We start from the raw sequence: 20,870 nt of genomic DNA on the forward strand, positions 1-20,870 counted from the left end.
CAGCTGAGTGGCATTGCCTGTTCTCATTAGTACACGAGGCACCGTAGGAGCTGCATAGGAGGTTCATAGGAGCACCACGTCTTCATACTCGTCCTTAGGGGAATGGGGTCCATGAGAAGTTATCAATTCTGTTGCTAATTTTTGTTTTTGTTTTATGTTCATACGTTATATTGGTTTTGTTTAATTCCACTCCTTTGATTTTATAATTAGGCATTTCCCCCAGTTTAGACAGTTAGTTATCTTTTAATTTTATTTTTTAGTATTTTGTTATCCTTCATCTTTTTGATGTCTTCATATGTATTTTAGTGGGACATGGCCAGAAACTACTAGATAGATGATAGAGAGATGTGCCCCTGTAAAAATCCATTACTATTATTGTTGACTGCTTTACTGTTGTTTATACTTTTCAAACGTATTTCTTGTGATCACTATATAGCTACACGTATGACAGATACATAGTAAGTATAAAGAATACTTTGAGTGACAAAATAAAATAATCATTAATTAGATGGTCTTTGGACACTGCCAGATATGTCTCTGCTCCCTTGCTGATTCAGTGATCTTTGGCAAATTTATAAGCTTGTTCAGCTGCATAATACTTATCTCACTGTGAGGTTATAAGATATAAACTTTAGGGGCGCCTGGGTGGCTCAGTCAGTTGAGATTCTGACTCTTGATTTCAACTTAGGTCATGATCTCAAGGCTGTAAGTTGGAGCTCCAAATCAGGCTCTGCACTGGCATGGAGCCTGCTTGAGATTTTCTCTCTCTCTCTCTCTCTCCCTGACCCTCTGTCCCTCCCCCCCCCCCCCAAAAAAAAACAAAAAAGAAACTGTAAAGTGTTTATTTCTTATAAGTAAATAATATTTAAATACTTAGCACAATGATCTGAACACTGTACAGTAGGAGTAGGCATTGCTAATAGTGTGTTCAATATTCTGCATATCTTAGTTAAATAGCTTTAGAATTTATATACATTAAACAGACATATTTGTAACATAAAATTAACATTTCAAATAGTTCTTTTCTTGCTTAATTTTTAAGATAATGAGATTTTTACTTGTTTTAACCAAACAGCAAATTTAAAACATTTAGGGAAATATACATCCTTACCATTGTATGGTACTTTTTATTTTCCAAAACATTTTCATATTACTTGTCTATTCGGTTCTCACAACAACCTGTAGAGGTAGGGAGTACAATGTGTTCACTTCCCTTTTGCTACTGACAAAGCTAAGACTTAGAGAAACTAAATGATCTCTTGTAGGAGCACACATTAAATGGAAGCATTACTAGAATATTGACTTCCCAAACACCTCCTTCCTCCTCCACATATTTATTGAATAGCCTAGGCATTAATATATGGAAAACAGGTAAGAAATTATGCCAAATTTTTATTTTTTTATTTTTTTTAAAGCCTTGGCCTTCTTTTTTTTTTTTTAATTTTTATTTATTTATGATAGTCACAGAGAGAAAGAGAGGCAGAGACATAGGCAGAGGGAGAAGCAGGCTCCATGCACCGGGAGCCTGATGTGGGATTCGATCCTGGGTCTCCAGGATCGCGCCCTGGGCCAAAGGCAGGCGCCAAACCGCTGCGCCATCCAGGGATCCCCCAAATTTTTAAAAAATCTTAAGAATGTACTAAGGATGAAATGGAAAAAATGATTAGAGGAAAAAGCAAAATGTGGAGGGAAATACCCTGGTGGATATTTAATATGTTCTGTTTCTCTTATGAAGAACATAATGAGATTGAATCAGTTAATAGGCAGTATATGGTATGATCCATGGTATGTTAGAGACTTCAAGTTCTGGCTAAATAGTAATTTTAAAGAAAAATTTTGGTGAAGTAGTTCCAGACTTTTAACAAGAAACCTTTATCAACTTATTTGTTTGTTCTGAAAGCCACAGTCATGGTTAGCGACACTTTAAAATGTCAACTTAAAAAATAAAAATTAAAAAATGAAATGTCAGCCAAAAGCCAGGTTCCCCAAGTTGATACCTTTTAATGGGTACATATAATGTGTGTCTATATAAGAATTTTTTCCCTTCAAGCAGAGTTTTTTGGGCCTTTTTGGAATAAAATATTCCTTTGAAATCTTGTTGAAATTTTAGACCATGTCTGAGGAACACCATTATTGGAATTAACCTGGAATGATTGTAAAAATGAAGATATCTGGGCCTATTCCAGATTTATAGAATCAGAGTTTCTAGAGATGTGTCTTAGGAATCTGTATTTTTGAACACATGCCTCCACTAGGCATTTCTTATACTATTAGAGAGTTGCTCCTATAAACTCTCTACCCAGAAAAAAACATAAAATACAATAACAACAAATCACAAAACATTTCATATATCTTCAAGGGATCGATAGACCTGTAATGTTCATTCATGGATGATTTAGACATCTATGAACGTCAGGTCCAAAATGCTTATATAAAAGCTAGAGCTGTCTCCTGATGCATTAGATTCTGCTTTTGTACAGGAGGAGACTAGGTGCATATTTGCTTGAATTTTGGAAACTTACGACAGTATTGCCCACACTTCACACACATTATACTGTACTATACTGTACATTGTACAGTACACTTTACAGTGTACAGTATTGTATGAAATGATAAGGATACTAGGAAGTCAAGCTAGAAAGAGGTATTCACACTTACAAACCTTATAATACAGGTAGAGAAAAGCACATCACAAACATTAAGCTGTAAATCACAATCCACTGTAGTCTGTGCTGAGTTCCATGAAGTCAAGCCTCAGGTGTTTGAGGACAGAGCATGTCTGACAGCTAGGAGGGAAGGCATTCCACAGGCCTAAGTGCCCACCGAGCTGAGCCCTGAAAGAAAGTTGGGTTTTGAATCAGTCAAGAGAGGGAGAGCACTTTGAGAGTACTTTAATTTTTATTCTCCTAAAAATGTTTTAATACAGACCATTTATGTAGCGAACAGTGGGAAAAAGTAATGCTGGTGGGGGGAGGTAGGGGTGTGTATGGAAGGGGAATAAATAAAAGCCAGATTGTAGAGAGCCTTGAACGTCAGGCCTTACCAGGTCAGTAATTCACTTGGCCTTTGCCATTATTTTTGTGGCTGTGCAGAGCAAAAATATTAATAAATTTGTGAGAAATGACAGTCAGCACTACTAAAGAATGTAAAGCCAATTCTTACCACGGCTGAGAGAAAGCAAACATTACATGGACCAGCAACACATCCAACCCAATACAAAGCAGGTTTTTGTAATTCGCCATAACTCCAGTGTTTAATCATTCACTTTTGACAAGAAGAGGGAAAAAAAGGGCCAGGCAAGAGCAGAGCCGTTTCTGATGATTTACTGATCAAAGCCAATTAGGATAGCTCTGGCTGAACTGGATTGAGTTTCTCTGAAATTACTTTTCAAAGTAAAGACAACAAGAGTGAGCCTACGCCATGCTGTATTTTCCACTTGTTAGTCCGTGAAAAAAAAAAAAAAACCTAAAAATCACTTACCTATATCCACTGAGCTTCAAAGTGTGACTTTTGAAGTGCAAAATCAAGTAAAACGTAGAACTGAAATGCAAAGCTTTGTGGCAGCTATTTTGTCTTTCGTTTGAAGATCTCAGAATACTTTTCACACAATAGACTGAATCAGATCTTCCTCTGGGCTCAGAGTTTTTTATCTGAGCTACCGCGTGGCTCTGAACAAATGTCAGGTCTAGAGAGTGTGTGTGTGTGTGTGTGTGTGTGTGTGTGTGTGTGTCTCGAATCATAACTTTAAAATAGTGTAATAACAAAATAGAGCACAGGAATGGATACTGAAGAAACAATCCTTTATGCTGCACTCATACACAGTCTTAATAAACAAAATAAATCAGCAGTTGTACCACATTTTTATGATCCCATTCATCTTAGGAGTGGCCCACATGAAAAAGTTTTGCATAATACATTTTTATAATTTTCATGGGAAAATTTGTTTTCTTTTCATCGTTTTGCTTTAAAATACTTAAGAGCTATGTTGCAAATTTTCTTGCATTTCTGAATAAAAAAATATCGCATGCAATTTGTATTTAATTGATGACTTACTTTATTAACTCATGTCATCATCCTATGCTGTTTTGCAATGAGGCCTATATATATATATAATATATATATATATACTCTATTTTCCCCTATTTCAATATCTCCAAACTGCTGTACTTTTAAATATTATTTTATGCCAGCTCATAATATTCTTTTCCTTAGAGGCAGCATATTGTAGGGGGGGAAAACTGACTCATCTCAGGAGTTAAAGAGATCGGGGCACCAATCACAACGTGGCTCAGTTTCATCATCTGTGAAATGAAGGTGGCAACATACTCTTCATCATTTATTTTTTAAATTTTTTTAAAGATTTTTATGTGTTTATTCATGAGAGATGCAGAGAGAGAGTGAAAGAGAGAGAGAGAGGCAGAGACACAGGCAGAGGGAGAAGCAGGCTCCATGCAGGGAGCCTGACGTGGGACTCGATCCCGGGACTCCAGGATCATGCTCATTTATTGAGGTGTCTAAATGGCCGCACAGATGAAGTCCTTAACACGGGGCCTGGCACAGATTTGGAACTCAGTAAGCATTGGTTACGTCCACCTACATTCATGGTCCAGCACTCAACTATCACTGCCTGTTGATGAAAATACAGCTGGTAGCTTCTCTTTATCCCTTTCTTTTGCTGATTCTATTTCAGTGCAAGCTCTGATACTTGACAATCAAGCTTATTTTAGTTGTGTCTAAAATAATAACAAATGTGGAAGGAGAGTCTGAGGAAGTAGTGGATAAACTTCACAATCTCTGTTTTTAAATATAGAAAATCTTAAGATTTATCTTCGTTATTGATTATGTTCTGGATAGTTGAGATCACTTAGAGTGACTTCTGGAAAAGTGAAATTTAACTTTAATCAACAGAGAGAAACTATCGGGATGTCATGAAACCAAATTGTCCTCTTCCTCAATTAAAAAATGGAGGTAGGGAATTATGGCAAGACAAGCAGTGTTTGATAAGGGCCGACAGTGGCCTGGAACTACAGGCTGTCAGCAATTATCTCATTTAAACCTTATAGCAGTCCTCTGAAGAAATTTTTGCTTTCCCCTTTTTATAGATTTTTAAAACTGTGACAAAGTTATAAAGATGGTGGAGCTTACTATATTCAGCATATTCTCCACCTAGAAATTCTCTACTTATATGATCTACTTAGAAATGATGCATGCGACATATTCTTTACTTAGGAATGATGATTGAATCTGAGGACTGGAAGAGTCATTAGAGGGCATTGAACTCTACTCCCCACCCTTTCTTAAATTTCGTCTAAAACATCCTTTTTGAATTTGCACATCTTCAATGTCAGGAAACTTCCTGTCTCCTAAGACAGCTGATTCTATGCTTGATGAGCATCAATTACTAGAAGATGCTGCAAAGTGACCATAATTATAACATCCTATGGCATCTTACCATGGGTGCCCTTTTTCCATGGTGGGACCAAATAAAACATAAAATGTTATAGGATAGGTTTTCAGCTTCATGAAGACTCCTCTGATGTGCCCTGGTGTTTGCTTTTCTCCAGGTTAAACACCTTTGTTTCCTTCGAGAATTTCTCTAATGACATGATTTCAAGTAAATGTACTTTTACATTAGCTTTCCTTATGGGAATGTGCATCTTGTCCTCTTGAAGGATTCAAAACTTCATACGAATATCTTGAGATCAAAACTAGACTTACAGAGGGATTATCATTTCCTTTACCCTAGATACTGTCATTCAACGTGACAGCCCCAGAGCCACATCAAATTTTGGAAACTATACCACCATGGATCTTCACTTCAAAGATAAATTGGGATAATATATATGAAAGTAAGCCATAAGCTGCATTTTATAAATGTTAATACTAATTATCATTGATTGCTATTAAGCTTATTATCAATTGAAATGGCTATGCCTTCAACTGATAAACTGTGTTTCCTCCACCCAGTTTTGTGGTCGCTTAATCTCAAGTGAAAAGAGTTAAGCCTTTTCAATTTAAGGAAAATTGTCTTGTTTAGTTCACATGAGAATCTTGACTTACCTGTTTTATTTCTATTCTATTCTATTCATTTCCCTCATCCCCAATTCATTTTTTTCTCCTTGCCTTTTGCAAATCTCAATAACATATTAGATATATATATATACTTCAATCTGCATGTATTCATATAAATTCTTGTTTTGGTAATACATATGTATTGTGTTTAAAGTGCTCATTTTCTTTCTTCCTTTTTTTCATTTGCCACTATGTTATTTAGCTCTATCCATGGTGCTGGGTATACATCTGTTTCTAAGTGTTGTGTACATTTCCAGGATGTACATCTTGGCATATTTTTGTAATTCATGCCCTCATGCCCTACCCAGTTTTCATGCACTGTCCCCAAGTTTATTTAAATTTTAATAAAATTTAAGAACAAAATGTAAATCTACATTTTTTTCTTTGATAAAGTTCTTTTTAGAGTGCATCATTTAAGCCTATAAAGACATTTCTTTTGATCCTTTCTTTTTGATAATTGTAGCATCATTAGATAGGATGCTATTGGGCCACAAAGAAAATACTCACCTGAAAATGGCTTAAACGAGAGGAAAATCTCTTATCTTACTTAGTGAGGATCCCATCCTCAGTGTCTTGCATGGGTTTTAGACTTATCCCTCTAGCATGGCTAATGCAGTTCTAGGAACACCTCTGTGCAAGACAATATCAGGCAAAAGGTGCATATCTTTTTAATACTCAGAATGAAAATCTTCCCTAGACTACCCCTAGCCGAACTCCCCTCAGGTCCTATTGACCAGGATTGAATTGCTTGCCTATGACCCTGCTTGTAAAGGATGATGTGAAAAACTGTATTTATCATTTGCATCCTTTATGGTGGGAGGCATGTTCTGCCTAAGGAAGGTGGGGAGGATGTGTTGGGGAAAACACTGCTGGGTAGGTAACCATTATCTCTGCTTCGAGTATTCATGATCTTTAATAAGTTCACGTTGCCTACAAATTTGGTAAGCATCCCTTTTGTATTTTTATCCAACTAGTTTGTATTCATGTTCACTCCTCCCAAAACAAAACAAAACAAAACACTGTTGAAATAATTTTGAATGACTACTGAACTCCAAGCATGTACAGTTCTTGTTTGTATACAGAAAAATAATCGTTTAATACACTTTACTATATCCACTTCATAGATAACAAAACTTCAGCTTAACAAAATTAACTATCCACCCAACATCTCATAGCCTAGCAGGTATAAAGCTGGGATTTGAAACATATTTTTGTTTGATCCTTAGTCAATGTTTATTCTACTTCATTCTGGCTCCCTGAGGACTACTAGAAACTCCAAGATGATCCATTAATAAAAACTCTGAATATCTTGCCTCTCCCCCTCCCCCACCCTCACCAACTAGCCCCAGTAGATTAGCTTCTTCCTTCAGTCTGCAAGGCCCCTGCCTGCCCAACATTCCCTACTCTTGTACACTTGGCTAAACTGTATGCCCCATGAAGCAGGACTATGTCTAGTTTCACTCTTCATTGTATCTCTAGCTCCAGCACCTGTTAAAAGGATGAATGAGTAACAAATGAATGAAAAAAATACACCACTGCAATGTCCTTTGCTTTACATCTTTTCTGCCTCATCACTCCTTCCCAACTTATCTGACATCAGTTCCATGGCAGATTTTTAAACTCAGGTACTATTCCATGATAAAGCACCAACGACTGGCTCGTGATATAGTTACCACTTCTCTCAGGTAATACTTTCATTTTTTCTAAGGCTTCCAAGAGATGAGGTGTCAATCTAAAAAAAAAAAAAATGCTCTATGGTAAGAATTTCAGGCACTGCACTTGTCTGTGGGACTCAGTGACCTCTCAGATGAAACCTCTGTAGGTTTTCAGGTCCCCATCTCAGAAAATGTAAAAAAAAGTTGACCACCATGTTCAGTGTAGGGTCATATTAATGTTCACTAATATGACTTGAATAGGGGAGGTACCACGTGTTAAGTAGAAAGAGTATCTAAAAATATAACAAGTCTGCTTGGTAAGCAGCACAAATGGGTCTTACACTAAGCCCCACTGATCCAGCCTCAGAGGGGAATGAGGCAAGACTAAATCTTCACGCTCTACCTGAGAGAAAGACGGTGATGTTGAGAAACAAGTCCCCACTTTTGGAAATGGTATAAAATCATCAGAAACTGGCTCTGTCAACCCAGTAGATGTGTGGATGGACTCTTTTTTCTACAGAAAAATGTTTTGATCCAAGACACAAGGTTTTCACATTTTAATGGCAATGCTCATTGATAATTCATTTCCTTTTTTTGGTTAGTACTTATATAAGCTGACTGATACCACTGTTAGAGTTTTTAAGATGTTTATTTAACAATTTAGGTTAATGATATAATAAATATTACTATCAAATGAAGATTAGAACTTTTGAGTGAAATAAAGTCACTCAAAGCAATGAGTAAGGGAAATACTTATGCATTGTGCCCTTAGTCTTTATATTTAACTTTTTAAAAATTTCTATTTATTTAAATAAAAAATATCCAAGTCAGGATGCTTGGGTGGCTCAGTGGTTGAGGGTCTTCCTCTGGCTCAGGTCATGATCTTGGAGTCCTGAGATCAAGTCCCGTATTGGACTCCATGGGGAGCCTGCTTCTCCTTCTGCCTGTGTCTCTGCCTCTCTCTGTGTGTCTCTCAGGAATAAATTAATGGAATCTTAAAAAAAAATCTAAGTCAAAATACAGAAAGATGAAACTTATTTGTATACAAGCTTTTGTAGAAATAATTTTTTTAGAAACAATTTTTATTAGATATTCCATTAGCTATGACTTTCAATAAAGTGAGAATGAAACCAAAGTCATTTTAATAGTGAATGATAATTTGTATTAAGCGTAAACTCTATGTCTTTTTGATCCATTAATATTATATATTCTGATGAAAATATAGGATATAACAGATAGTAAAAAATTTCCCTATCATGGTTATTTTTGAAATATAGTCTTATCATAGAACCAGACACTAAATTAAAAGAGCTTTAGAAAGCTAAAATGAAGTGCTGGTTTTTAGTTAAATAAACTGCCTTCACATAAACAAAATAATAGTAAGCTTCAAGCAATCTACTTCATATATACTTATACTTCCCTGTATAAGTACAGGGACATAAATAGCCAATTCATTGTCAACCAAAACCTAATTAAGAAGACTGAATAACACAGGTAACCCTTAATCCTTTTCTTGATTAACAGCAGATCTTGTTCTTTGCCAGCCAGCAGAATAGCCAATAAAAGAAGTTACAATCTTGTTTCCCACTTTTAGTTTGCTGGGTTCATCAAATAAATATGTCTTACTTATTTTACATTGGAGATGTTAATATAACTGGTTTTAAGAAAGGCAAAAGTACAAATTACTGATCATTATTCAACTTTTAATATCTAATTCTGTTTATTTTCTTTAGAATATTGACCTTAATACAGGCCTTCTCTTCTCTGACTCTCTCTCTCCCTCTCTCTCTCTTTTGTTTCTTTTTTTTCCTATGATGGTAAAATCTAAAACTAGCTTTTCTGCTTATATTTAAAGGAAAAACATAATCAAGTTATTGGTAGTTATTTTGTGAAAGATCAAATGTGTAAACCTTAAGGATTGTAAGAAAAAATACAATAAGCAATAGAAAAGAAAGGACTACCATTTGCACCTACTTCCTGATGAAGGGTAAATGACAGAGTGATACTGCAAATTGTAAGAACTTAACTGTCTTGTAGCAGCCCCTAAGAATCTTAGATGTGGACATTTTAATAGCTATCTATGTGTCTTCTTGTGTCTGGCTTCTTTTCATTTAACTGTGATAAGTCCTTGTGTCACTGATCTTTATGAGAAACCATGCTGGTCTTCCATTCAGCAATTACCCATTTTGCTTCACTGCTATCAGAAAATGAACAGGGATGCCTGGGTGGCTCAGCATTTGAGCATCTGCCTTCAGCTCAGGTCATGATCCTGGAGTCCTGGGATCAAGGTCCACATCGGGCTCCCCACAGGGAGCCTGCTTCTCCCTCTGCCTGTGTCTCTGCCTCTCTCTGTGTGTCTCTCATGACTAAACAAATAAAATCTCAAAAAAAAAATAAGCAATTACATAAATAAATAAAGCAAAACAATAAAAACTGTATATTCCCAGGGCTTCTCCAACCTGGCGATATTTAATCTTTCTAATTTGATTTTCCTACAGAAATCCTCCATGCCAGCATGATTGACAATTTGCCGTCACTTCTAAATGTCTTATGCTTTTTGATTGATGAGTTTTGTTTTAAGTTATTTCCACATACTTTTTTGTCAATCTGATCCATACTTGAAAACCTGTATTAAATCCTATCTCCTTCAAGCCTTCCTCTTCTCTCTGAAAACTCATTGTTATTGAGTTATTACTTATACAGTTCACTTGGAATTCATCATATACTCTTTAGTTTTATATCTTCAGTGTTGTCTTGACTTACACTATCATTTAATTTTTTTACAAGTTTTCCTAGATTAAACTCACTGAGGACAGGGACCAGTTACTACTCCATGTTATCCACAGTACTTTATATATGGTAGTTATGTAATCAATATGTTTATTGATTTAATTTACAATATTGAGTTTTCATACCTAGAGATTTATGATTATCTCTCATTTGTTGCCTTTCCCCTAAAACTTTGTAAATCTTTTCTAAAGTCCCCTGAGTTTGAGACTCACATATCAACCATACATTCATTGAGAACCTGCTATTTACACTATATTTTCATACATATGTACTACATTATTATAATGTAATTATAATTATAATGTAATATTATCATGGTAAGCTTCTTGAGGCCAGGCCTATCTCTTCTACTTTGCAATCCTCTGTGAAGGTAAGGCATAGAAAGATATTTTGTAAATTTGGAAAAAACGATACATTGAAGTTTCAACTAAGAAGTCAAGATCACTAAAGTCACTGTGAGGTACCAAAGTGTACTATAATGCAGAATGTCACAATAAATACTGGGCTTCAGGCTCTGAAATGTTTATGCATTTTAAGCATATGTGAATGTTCTTAAGAAGCAATTTGAAGCAATGAGTCTGTAAAGAGATTCTTTTGGAGAGTTTTGCTGCTGTGCTGTGAATTGTACCCCACCACTCAGTTTTAGGATTGGAAGCTATATCTTAACCCCAAGCAGAGCGAGTTGCTTTAAGGAGAATCTAGTCTTAGCTAAATTTGCGGAGCAGGGGAGTGACGTAGGCAATTTAGACTGGATTCTCCAGCTACCTGAGGAATCTACAGATGAAACTCCTAACGCAGGAAAGAGAAAGAGAGGAGTGCTGCTGTGTTGAGCTGGAAAGTAAATGTGCCCCACTCCAACCACAGGTGCATGAATCCCCAGGCCCGCATGGGGAACTCATGGTAGGAGTATCAGTCAGTGGGTAGTGTGAAAGAGACCCTGCCCAATGGCCTTCTGTCAGAAGGTGAGAGAGCCCCAAGAGAGAGAGTTGGTGAAGGCATGAACCTCAGTAAACTGAGACTTAAGGGGTGGAGCAGTATGAGAGCAACTCACTGGTTAAAGGGGAAGCAATGCCTGCCTCACGGGGTCTCTGGAGGAACAAAGCAGGGGAGGAAAAGTCTTCTTTCAGTTAAATATATATAAAAACACAGTGGGGAAAAAATTTTACTTTGATTATAACCCATGAGTTGTTCAATATTCCTTCTACTTAATGATTACTGATTAGTGTTTTTGTTTTGTTTTGTTTTTGTTCTCAAAATCCTGTGAAAATCAAATTTAAGTAAAATATCTTCCAATACAAGGGTACCTGGGTGGCTTGGCTGGTTAAGCAGCTGACTCTTGATTTCAACTCAGGTCATGTTCTCAGGGTCTTGGGATGAAGCCCCACCATACTGGGCTCAATGCTCAGAGGGAAGTCTACTCCAGGATTCTCTCTCCCTCTCCCTCTGTCTCTGCTCCTCACCCCACTTGCTCACTCTCTCTCTCTCTCTTTTTCTCTCTCTCTCACACACACACACACAGACACACATACATACACACATGGTCTCTCTCAAATAAATAAATAAATCTTTAAAAAGTCTTCTAATACAAAAGTTTAGATTTTTCATAAATTTGGTAAAATTGAATTTGCATTAGAATACTCCTTTAAAATATAGCCTATAATTCCTGTGTCAATTTTCTTTACTAATAAGGATGATTGCATAACAAATAAATCAGCTCAATTTACTTTTTTTTTTTTTTCTGCTCATCAAGCTTTTCAAAAGCCATATATGCTCAGCACTATACAGGTGCTGTGGGAGGTTCTAACTGAGATAGTAAATGTTCCCTCTTTTCACAGAGCTTGAATATTTTTGGATTAACAAAGATTATGTGAAAGCAATCCAACCAGTGTAAAAATATAAGTACAACAGATCTCATCAAGAGTCTAATGGCATACATAATGGCAGTGGACAAAGATTAACATTTATCTGAAAATATGCATAAAAAAAAGCACTTCAGGTTTTGGTTGGAGCAGATTAAATGCATTATAAATATTTTAATCACCTTACAAAGGTCATCACTTAATTAATTCAAAGATTAATTACCAAGTGTCAAATCTGAGCAAGGTACTATGCTATAGTTTAGACATATTTTTGTGAATAAAACAGGCATTTTCTCTTCCCTCAAGAAGAGTACAATATAATGAGATTCTAGCCTCCTATGCTCATTATGTAAAGTTATGCAATTTGTGGGTCACTCCATATGGTCTCCTTCCAAATAGTCTCTCTCAGTGACTATGGTACTATTTGAATTTTGTCATTAGAGGGTATTTCCTTTGGTTATTACTTTTTAATAACAACCAACATTTATTGAGATTTTATTGTGTATCAAGCAATGTTATGATCATCTTATGATCATGTTATACTATCATCATATAAGATGTGAGATTGATTCTTTTAAAAGCCCTATGATGTAAGGTTATTAACACCATTTTATAGATGAAAAAACGGAAACACAAAAAATAAATGTAACCTGCTCACAGCCGAGCTGGAATTCAGATCCAACTCTATCAATATAGGAGCCTTTGATTAAATTTTTATAATTTAAGTTTAATACTTAATATATTTTTACATTTTATGTACTTTTAATTTTTTTTTTTTTTTGATAGTCACAGAGAGATTGAGAGAGAGAGGCAGAGACACAGGCAGAGGGAGAAGCAGGCTCCATGCACCGGGAGCCCGACGTGGGATTCGATCCCGGGTCTCCAGGATCGCGCCCTGGGCCAAAGGCAGGCGCCAAACCGCTGCGCCACCCAGGGATCCCCATTTTATGTACTTTTAATGCATACGTTTGGGCATGGAATTAAATGGGAAAATAAGAACACATCTTAGTAATAACAATAAATGAAAATGCACTAAATTATCAATTACAGAACAGATAGTGTCAGATTGGATTTTAAAAACCTAGAAACCAGATTGTGGGAGTGCTTTGGAGTTTAGACTTCAGTCTTTCTAGGCCTCAGTATCTTATGTGAAAGAGAGCTAAGAAAATCTGCAGTAAAAACCTCAAAAGACTATGGTAGGCATTCATACGTTATGTGGATGAAGGTGTTGGGGAAACCATATGGTGCTACACATGTGTCAGTTGTTCACCTATTTGTTCATTTGAACTTCACTGGAAAAGAAACAACTATCACTCTTGAAAGGTGTTGTATTTCTTCTTGTTACTTTGATTACATGAATTCTAAGAGTTCTCTAATTAGATACTTAGAATCAGGAAAAAGAGTAAAATAAAGTGAAGCTAAAACTGTAAGACAGAGCATGTTATGGGATATATTTCATGGCTTATACTAGAATTATGGAAAGGAGGAAACAGGGCCTTGCCTTCATCTTGGAAGCTACCCATGGTGAGGGTTGTCTAGACTATCTAGATATCTGGCAGACTTTGGTTTTAGGGACTGTGGGGAGATAAAAACAAGGTAAAAGGCAAAATCATCAATTTCAAGTAGAATAGAGTAAAACCAGCAGCCTGGGAGATGATTGACAATATCAGAGGATAGAGTCCCCAAATAAATAATTTGTATCAAGCATCACCACCGAAAACAATCTCTTGTTTTCTTTTATCATTTTTCTGATATTGAGTTCCACATACATGTCCAACAACCACTATTTGGCAAATAATCTATTTCTATTTTTTTTTAATTTTTTTTAAATTTTTATTTATTTATGATAGTCACAGAGAGAGAGAGAGAGGCAGAGATACAGGCAGAGGGAGAAGCAGGCTCCATGCACCGGGAGCCTGACGTGGGATTCGATCCCGGGTCTCCAGGATCGCGCCCTGGGCCAAAGGCAGGCGCCAAACCGCTGCGCCACCCAGGGATCCCCAAATAATCTATTTCTAGAGGAAGAATCCAAGGTTTTGCATGACTGCACTTGTCTGCACAACACACACAGAATGACAGCATCCATCGACTTTAACTTCCTCAAGAACTATTCACATTTTATTCTGTTACAGTCCTAAACCTAAGGTAGCTCTCCACCTCCACAGATGATACATGGAAATTATGTGAAACTTCTATTTCTGATCTGAATATATGCAATTTCAACCTGTTCTTTATTATTTACCAGGAATCCACTGTGAAGAAGACATTGATGAATGCTCTTCAAACCCTTGCCAAAATGGTGGTACTTGTGAGAACTTGTCTGGCCATTATACTTGCCGTTGCCCATTTGATAACCACTCGGGAACATTTTATGGAGGAAAGAACTGTTCTGATGTTCTCCTGGGCTGTACCCACCACCAATGTCTGAATAATGGAATGTGCATCCCTCACTTCCAAAATGGCCAGCATGGATTCAGCTGCCTATGTCCCTCCGGCTATACTGGGCCATTGTGTGAACTTGTCACCACGCTTTCTTTTGAGGGCAATGGCTTCCTGTGGATCACAAGTGGCCCAGCCACAGGCAAGGGCTTGGTTTGTAACATGGCCCTCAGCTTTCTGACTGTTCAGCCAATGGCACTTCTACTTTTCCGAGGCAACCGGGCCATGTTTATAATGCTGGAGTTGCGAGGTGGCTACATTCACTTATCAATTCAAGTCAATAATCAGTCAAAGGTGCTCCTGTATATTTCCCACGACACCAGTGACGGAGCATGGCATTCGGTGGAGGTGACATTTGCAGAGGCTGTGACCCTTACTTTACTTGACAACACTTGTAAGGAGAAATGCATCACCCAAGCTCCTTCTCCATTTGAAAGTCATCGGTCAATATGTGCTTTTCAAAACTCCTTTTTGGGTGGCTTACCAGGAGGAACGACCTCCCATGGTATTGCTCTGCTGAACATCTATAATCTACCATCCACACCTTCGTTTGTAGGCTGTCTCCAAGACGTTAAGATTGATTCGAATCACATCACTCCGGAGGACATTTCATCCAGCTCGTCTTTAAATGTCAAGGCCGGCTGCGAGAGGACAGATTGGTGTGAAAGACAACCTTGTCAAAACAGAGGACGCTGCATCAACTTGTGGCTTAATTACCACTGTGATTGCTACAGGCCCTACGAAGGCCCGAACTGCCTGAGAGGTGAGACAAGGCTGGGCGCCCAGGGTTGCTGTGCGTCGGAGCAGTGCAGTACCAATAGCCCCTTGCCTTGCCTGTTAGGAAACACAGCGACCCCTCAGGACTTCTGCTTCTGGTTGCCAACTGATGGAAAAAAAAAAAAAAAAAGGAAGAGGCTAGCAATGTGCATTGATTAAGTTTGAGTGCATTCATTAGACACCGGGGTGTCACTCATGCAGAGAAATTAAAAAAAAAAAAAAAAAGCTGAGAGCTCCTACCTAAATGAGTTTTCATCTTGACGTGTTTACAAAGTGCTATTGCAATTTTACCCTATGTGGTGTGTCAGAAATGGACTGTAAATAATATTTGAAAGAGAGCTAAACTTTTGGGAAAAAAAGGACCGTTAGATATGACACTAGCCATGCCAACTACTGGCATGATGTCTTGTGCGTGGTAGACTCTTAGGAAATATTTACTTCCTTGCTCTTCCTTCTATGCCGTTCACACTTGCTCCCAAATCATGTGTGTGTCTAGCACTTTTATAAACCATTGATTTTACTCACAGGTATATTTTCTGGGGCTACATTGGGGAAAACTGATATTCCACCTAGGTACCTTAGGGGAAAAAAAAAAAGAAGGAAAGAAAGAAAAGGTAGATAGTAACAACAGTGAAATTGTATAGATACCATAAACTAATTGATCTGATTTTTCTAGCAAATCACAGCTTGAAGTGTATTTCAAAATCCTTAACTTCTAACATCGTTCCAAAGACTGTCGTTGATAGTGATCAATACATACCTGTTTCTTTTTATTTATTTTTATCATGCCTTGAAAATGTCTACGAGGTAATTGCAACAGACTGCTTTGAAGTTCCGCTGTAATTTACCCCAAGATTTTAGAGCAACTTGAAGTAGGACAACATCTGGCAAATAGTCTTCTCTGCTTTATATGAAGTAAAATTAAAACCAGTCTTAGCCTATACCCTATTCCATGTACGAATGGCCAAGAGTTATTAGAAACTATTCATGGGTCTCCCCTCTAACCACAATATTCATTACAAATCATGGACCTGTTTGACAATGAGGTATGGCATCTACTAGCTCTATGTAATATTTTAAATAGAAGGGCAAGTTGTTTTGTGATTTTTTTTTAAGGAGAAAAGGGGAAATTATGCTGAGGCAATGTTCACTTTTTTGAAGAAAAATTTAATTGACCCGAGGCAATATTTTTACTACATATACAAAATAACAAACAGATGCTGACTCGTTTTGACTGGCTTCCAAACACAGCGACCCACAAGGTTAATACTGACCATGGCGATGTTTAACTGTCCTGGTAAATAGTTTCAAGGGATGCCAATCCCGTGGGTTCTGGTTTTCTTTAGTTTGTTTTTTCCAACTTGGAAAATTATGGTGTTTTTAAACCAAGTTCCTGAATTGGTTACCGGCTCCACCACCACACACCGCCCCCCCCCCCAGTTTCTTTATTCCCCCACACTATTTGAAAAGGTTCAACCCTTGTGAAAATACTTGGCTTCAAAAGTTATCTGTATAGGGAGGGGGTTCTGTAAAATCTCTCTTTCTGAAAATTCTTAGTGCAAGTTTAAGAAAAATTATATCTTTCGTATGGCCTCAGTCATGAAACTAAAATAGTCTGTATTTGTGTTATCTCTTATGTTTGCTGGGGAGTTTATTTTCATTGCAAAAGAGGCTTTCAAGCTGTAATGAGACCATGGAGCCTTTCTATCATCGCACAAATACATGCAAGAGAAAGGAGACGTACTAAAAAATACAAAGGCAGACCTCATTCAGTTCATGATCTGGGCTCAGTACTTCCCAGCCCAGTGGTACACATCGCAGTCAACAAGCAGGATGGATGGAGGACTGAGTTGGCTGCCTAGACACGAAAGACATGGAGATCTCCAATATTTTTACATCGATGTTTTAAAAAACATTCAGATGTCTCAGTAAAGGGAGTTCTGAAGAGCGTTTCTCAAAGCTTAGTTCCCAGAACTGTCTCATCATATCTTCTCGTGTTGGCTGGGTAGAACTGTGGTGCTTCCAAGCTTTCGTTCAGAACCTTGCCTTCTAGAGAATATTTTTCATTTGTAGAGGCAATTTACATACGTTTAACCTTCAGTCATACATCCAGACTTCGAGAACCCTAACCTGTTAGAATTGCATTTTCTTAGATTTAGAAGGGGCTTCACCCCATGACTGTATTTTTTTTTTTTAACTATTCAGCCTACTGAGTGCAGTGACCAAACTTCTGCTTACACACTGTTGGGAATGAGGAACTCATTTGCTCCATCTTGCCAGAAACTGTCCCCAAGTTGTTTCTTATACTGAAATAAAATATGATTACTTAGAGCTTTCATTCACTATGAAGCATTGTAACCCTTGAAGTAATACTAATATAAATCTTACATTTCCTCTTCCTGAGAACAATTCAATATTTGAAGTGTCTTGTACCATCCAAGCCATCACTTCTATCATGCTAAACATATCCAGTTGTTTCTAATATTTTCCATATGACACAGCTTTCAGACACTTCATCAGCTGCTTGCTTTGGAATAAATTTGCTTATCTGGTTTCTGCATGTGCCTGATGATGCAGAGTGACACAGGACCAGAGCCTCTCTCATCCTAGATGATGTCCTTCTGTTTTTCAGCCTAATATTACATTGACTTTTTGGCAACCATGCTCTACATGTGGCTCACGCTGAGTCATTCTTACTCATGGTGCCACAGGATCCTGCTTCTTCCACGCTAAACGAGGTACATTTAGAAGCAAGTGGCTTTTACTTATTCTTACTGAATTGCACCTTGTGGTATTCTACTGATTATTAGAGCTTGAGGCTGTTTTTCATCTGCGTTTGTCATTCCTCTTCATGACATATCAACGACACGGCTGAGAATCATTCCCTCCCATGTTCACAGACAAGTCCTACATGGCTTCAGGTGTTTCTAAAGTCCCGTAGTAAACCACATCCTCTGACTACTTGCTTGTGATTTCTGAAGAAGAGTGGGATTGCTAGAGACTCAAGCTTCTGAGAAAAAAGAAACAAACAACAACCTCCCCCAAATAGCTCTGTGTTCTGTCTTTAAATCTGGATCCACAGAGTGATCTGCAGGCATTTTAGGATGACCAGCAGGGTCCCCACCACCCATGAGGTTGAAAGATTTTGTGCATATTCTCAAACCTCAACTTTCAAGAGCTGCATTTTCCTATTAAACATTTTATCTCAAATGAAAGTGCTGCGGTGTATTCAGAGATGTTAACCTCTTCAAATGGGCTATTTGATTTAATAATATGCTTTGGAAGCTACCTGTGGTTGTCTGGAGCAGGTGGTCTCCAAATGCAGATTCAAAATGTGATGTTCCTGTAGGAAATCAGGAAAGAGTTCTTAAAATGTAGACTTTTATGCAGGAGGTCTTCGAACACAGACGGTTGTCTAAGCAAGTTTTAAGTGTAGTCCAGCTACACTAGAATATGTCTTACCTTTGGCCAAACTTCAACTGGACCATGACGATATTTAAACACAATGGAAGGGCAGCCCGGGTGGCTCAGCGGTTTAGTGCTGCCTTCAGCCCAGGGTGCAATCCTGGAGACCAGAGATCGAGCTCCACATCCGGTTCCTCATGGGGAGCCTCTGCCTGTGTCTCTGCCTCTGTGTGTGTGTGTCTTTCATGAATTAATAAATAGAATCTTTAAAAATAAATAAATAAACACAATGAAATATAAAAAATCTGTTTTCTTTCTGGTTAGCATTGGGATGTGAAAACTTGCAGATAGCCATCTCTCCAAGACCGCTCTGGTCACATTCATCAGTGACTTCTAGATGGCAGAGTTCAGGGGTCAATTTCCAGTCTTCACCTTACTGCGCCTCTCTTGACCTGTTGCAGCAACAGTAAACACCATTAACCGCTCCCTCTTCCTCACAACTCTTCCCTCACTGAGCTTATGGGACATCACTCTCCCTTGATTCTCCTCCTATCTCCATGGCTGCTCTTTTGTCATCTCCTTTATCTCCAAATCCAAATGTGTGGTGCCTGAGAGCTCAGTTCTTGGACCTGTTCTTTCTTCTGTATATGCTCACTCTCTTGGTGATCTCATCCAGTCTTGTGGTTTGAAATAGCATCAATTACACTGACAAATACAAAATTATTAGAGATACCCCAGGATATCTCCCCCGAATTTCTCTGTCTGTTTACTAGCTATTTCCACCTGGATTTCTAATAGGGCATCTCAATTTTAATGGGGACTCCCACTTTCCCTCCAAATTTAATATGGAATCCCACTTTCCCCCCAAATCTGTTCCTCTTGTTTTCTTTTCAGTCTCTGCAGATGGAAATTCAATGCTTCTAGCTGCTTAGGCAAACAAACAAACAAACAAACAAGCAAAAAAAAAAGCTTTGGAGCTGAACTTGCTCTAGAAAATCAGGTTGGTTCTACCTTCAAAATATTTCCCAAATCTGACTACTTCTCATCATCTTCACTGGTACATACCACTGATCCAAGCCACCATTCCTTCTCTCTTGAGTTTCTGCAATGTCTCTACATTCTTTGGGTTTTTATTCAAATGTTATCTTCTCAGAGTACTCTGAGTACTTCATTAAAAAGTTGCAATTCTACTTCTACCCCCAGTGCTCCCTACGCCCTTTCCTTAGCTGACGTATTTTATATCAAAAGACTTATCACCACCTGATGTACCATATAGTTTGTTTCGTTATCTGCGTCTGGTCTGCATCCACCAATTAGAACATGAGCTTTAGGACAGGAACTTTAGGGATACCTAGATGCTCAGGCGGTTAAATGTCAGACTCTTGATTTTAGTTCAGGTCATGATCTCAGGGTTATGAAATCGAGCCCTGCATTGGACTCCGAGCTGGGGTGGAGTCTGCTTAAGTAAGATTCTCTCTCTCTCCCTCTCCCTCTGCCCCACCAGCACCCCCACCATTCTACGGATGTTTTCTCTGTCCCTCTTTCTCAAAAAACAAAACAGAACAAAAACAAAAACGGGAACTTTAGTTCCTACAATACCATCAACATTTTGGAAAGTTAGGGTTCATTTTTATACATCAGAAGAGTTTTCTTAAATCGATGTACACCAATAGTATTGCCATATTAGGGCATTACTAACTTCTCTAAGCACAAGAAACGCTGGGTGAGTTCAGTCCTCAGCTTTGCCTCCTCCCACTGTCTCCCATGCCTCTCCCAATCGGGACCACAGAAGGAAGATTCCTCTTTGTTCAACTCCCTTGCCTTTCATTATTATTTGGAATATCAGCCCCAAAGAGGATTTGTGAATCTAATT

At 37.9% G+C, this 20,870-nt stretch overlaps 1 protein-coding gene across 4 annotated transcripts in view; it reads left to right on the forward strand.

Annotated features, from left to right (window-relative positions):
• The window catches only part of CRB1 (crumbs cell polarity complex component 1), a 205,176-nt gene that overhangs the window by 138,218 nt on the left and 46,088 nt on the right, over positions 1 to 20,870 (forward strand). For all 4 annotated transcript variants that reach the window (XM_025987296.2, XM_072733412.1, XM_072733413.1 and 1 more), the window contains one exon: positions 14,622 to 15,578. In XM_025987296.2, the coding sequence (XP_025843081.2) occupies positions 14,622 to 15,578 (957 nt within the window). The remainder of the gene's footprint in view (positions 1 to 14,621; positions 15,579 to 20,870) is intronic.

The sequence above is a fragment of the Vulpes vulpes genome, chromosome 13, assembly GCF_048418805.1.
Source record: "Vulpes vulpes isolate BD-2025 chromosome 13, VulVul3, whole genome shotgun sequence".
Classification (NCBI taxonomy): Eukaryota; Metazoa; Chordata; class Mammalia; order Carnivora; family Canidae; genus Vulpes; species Vulpes vulpes.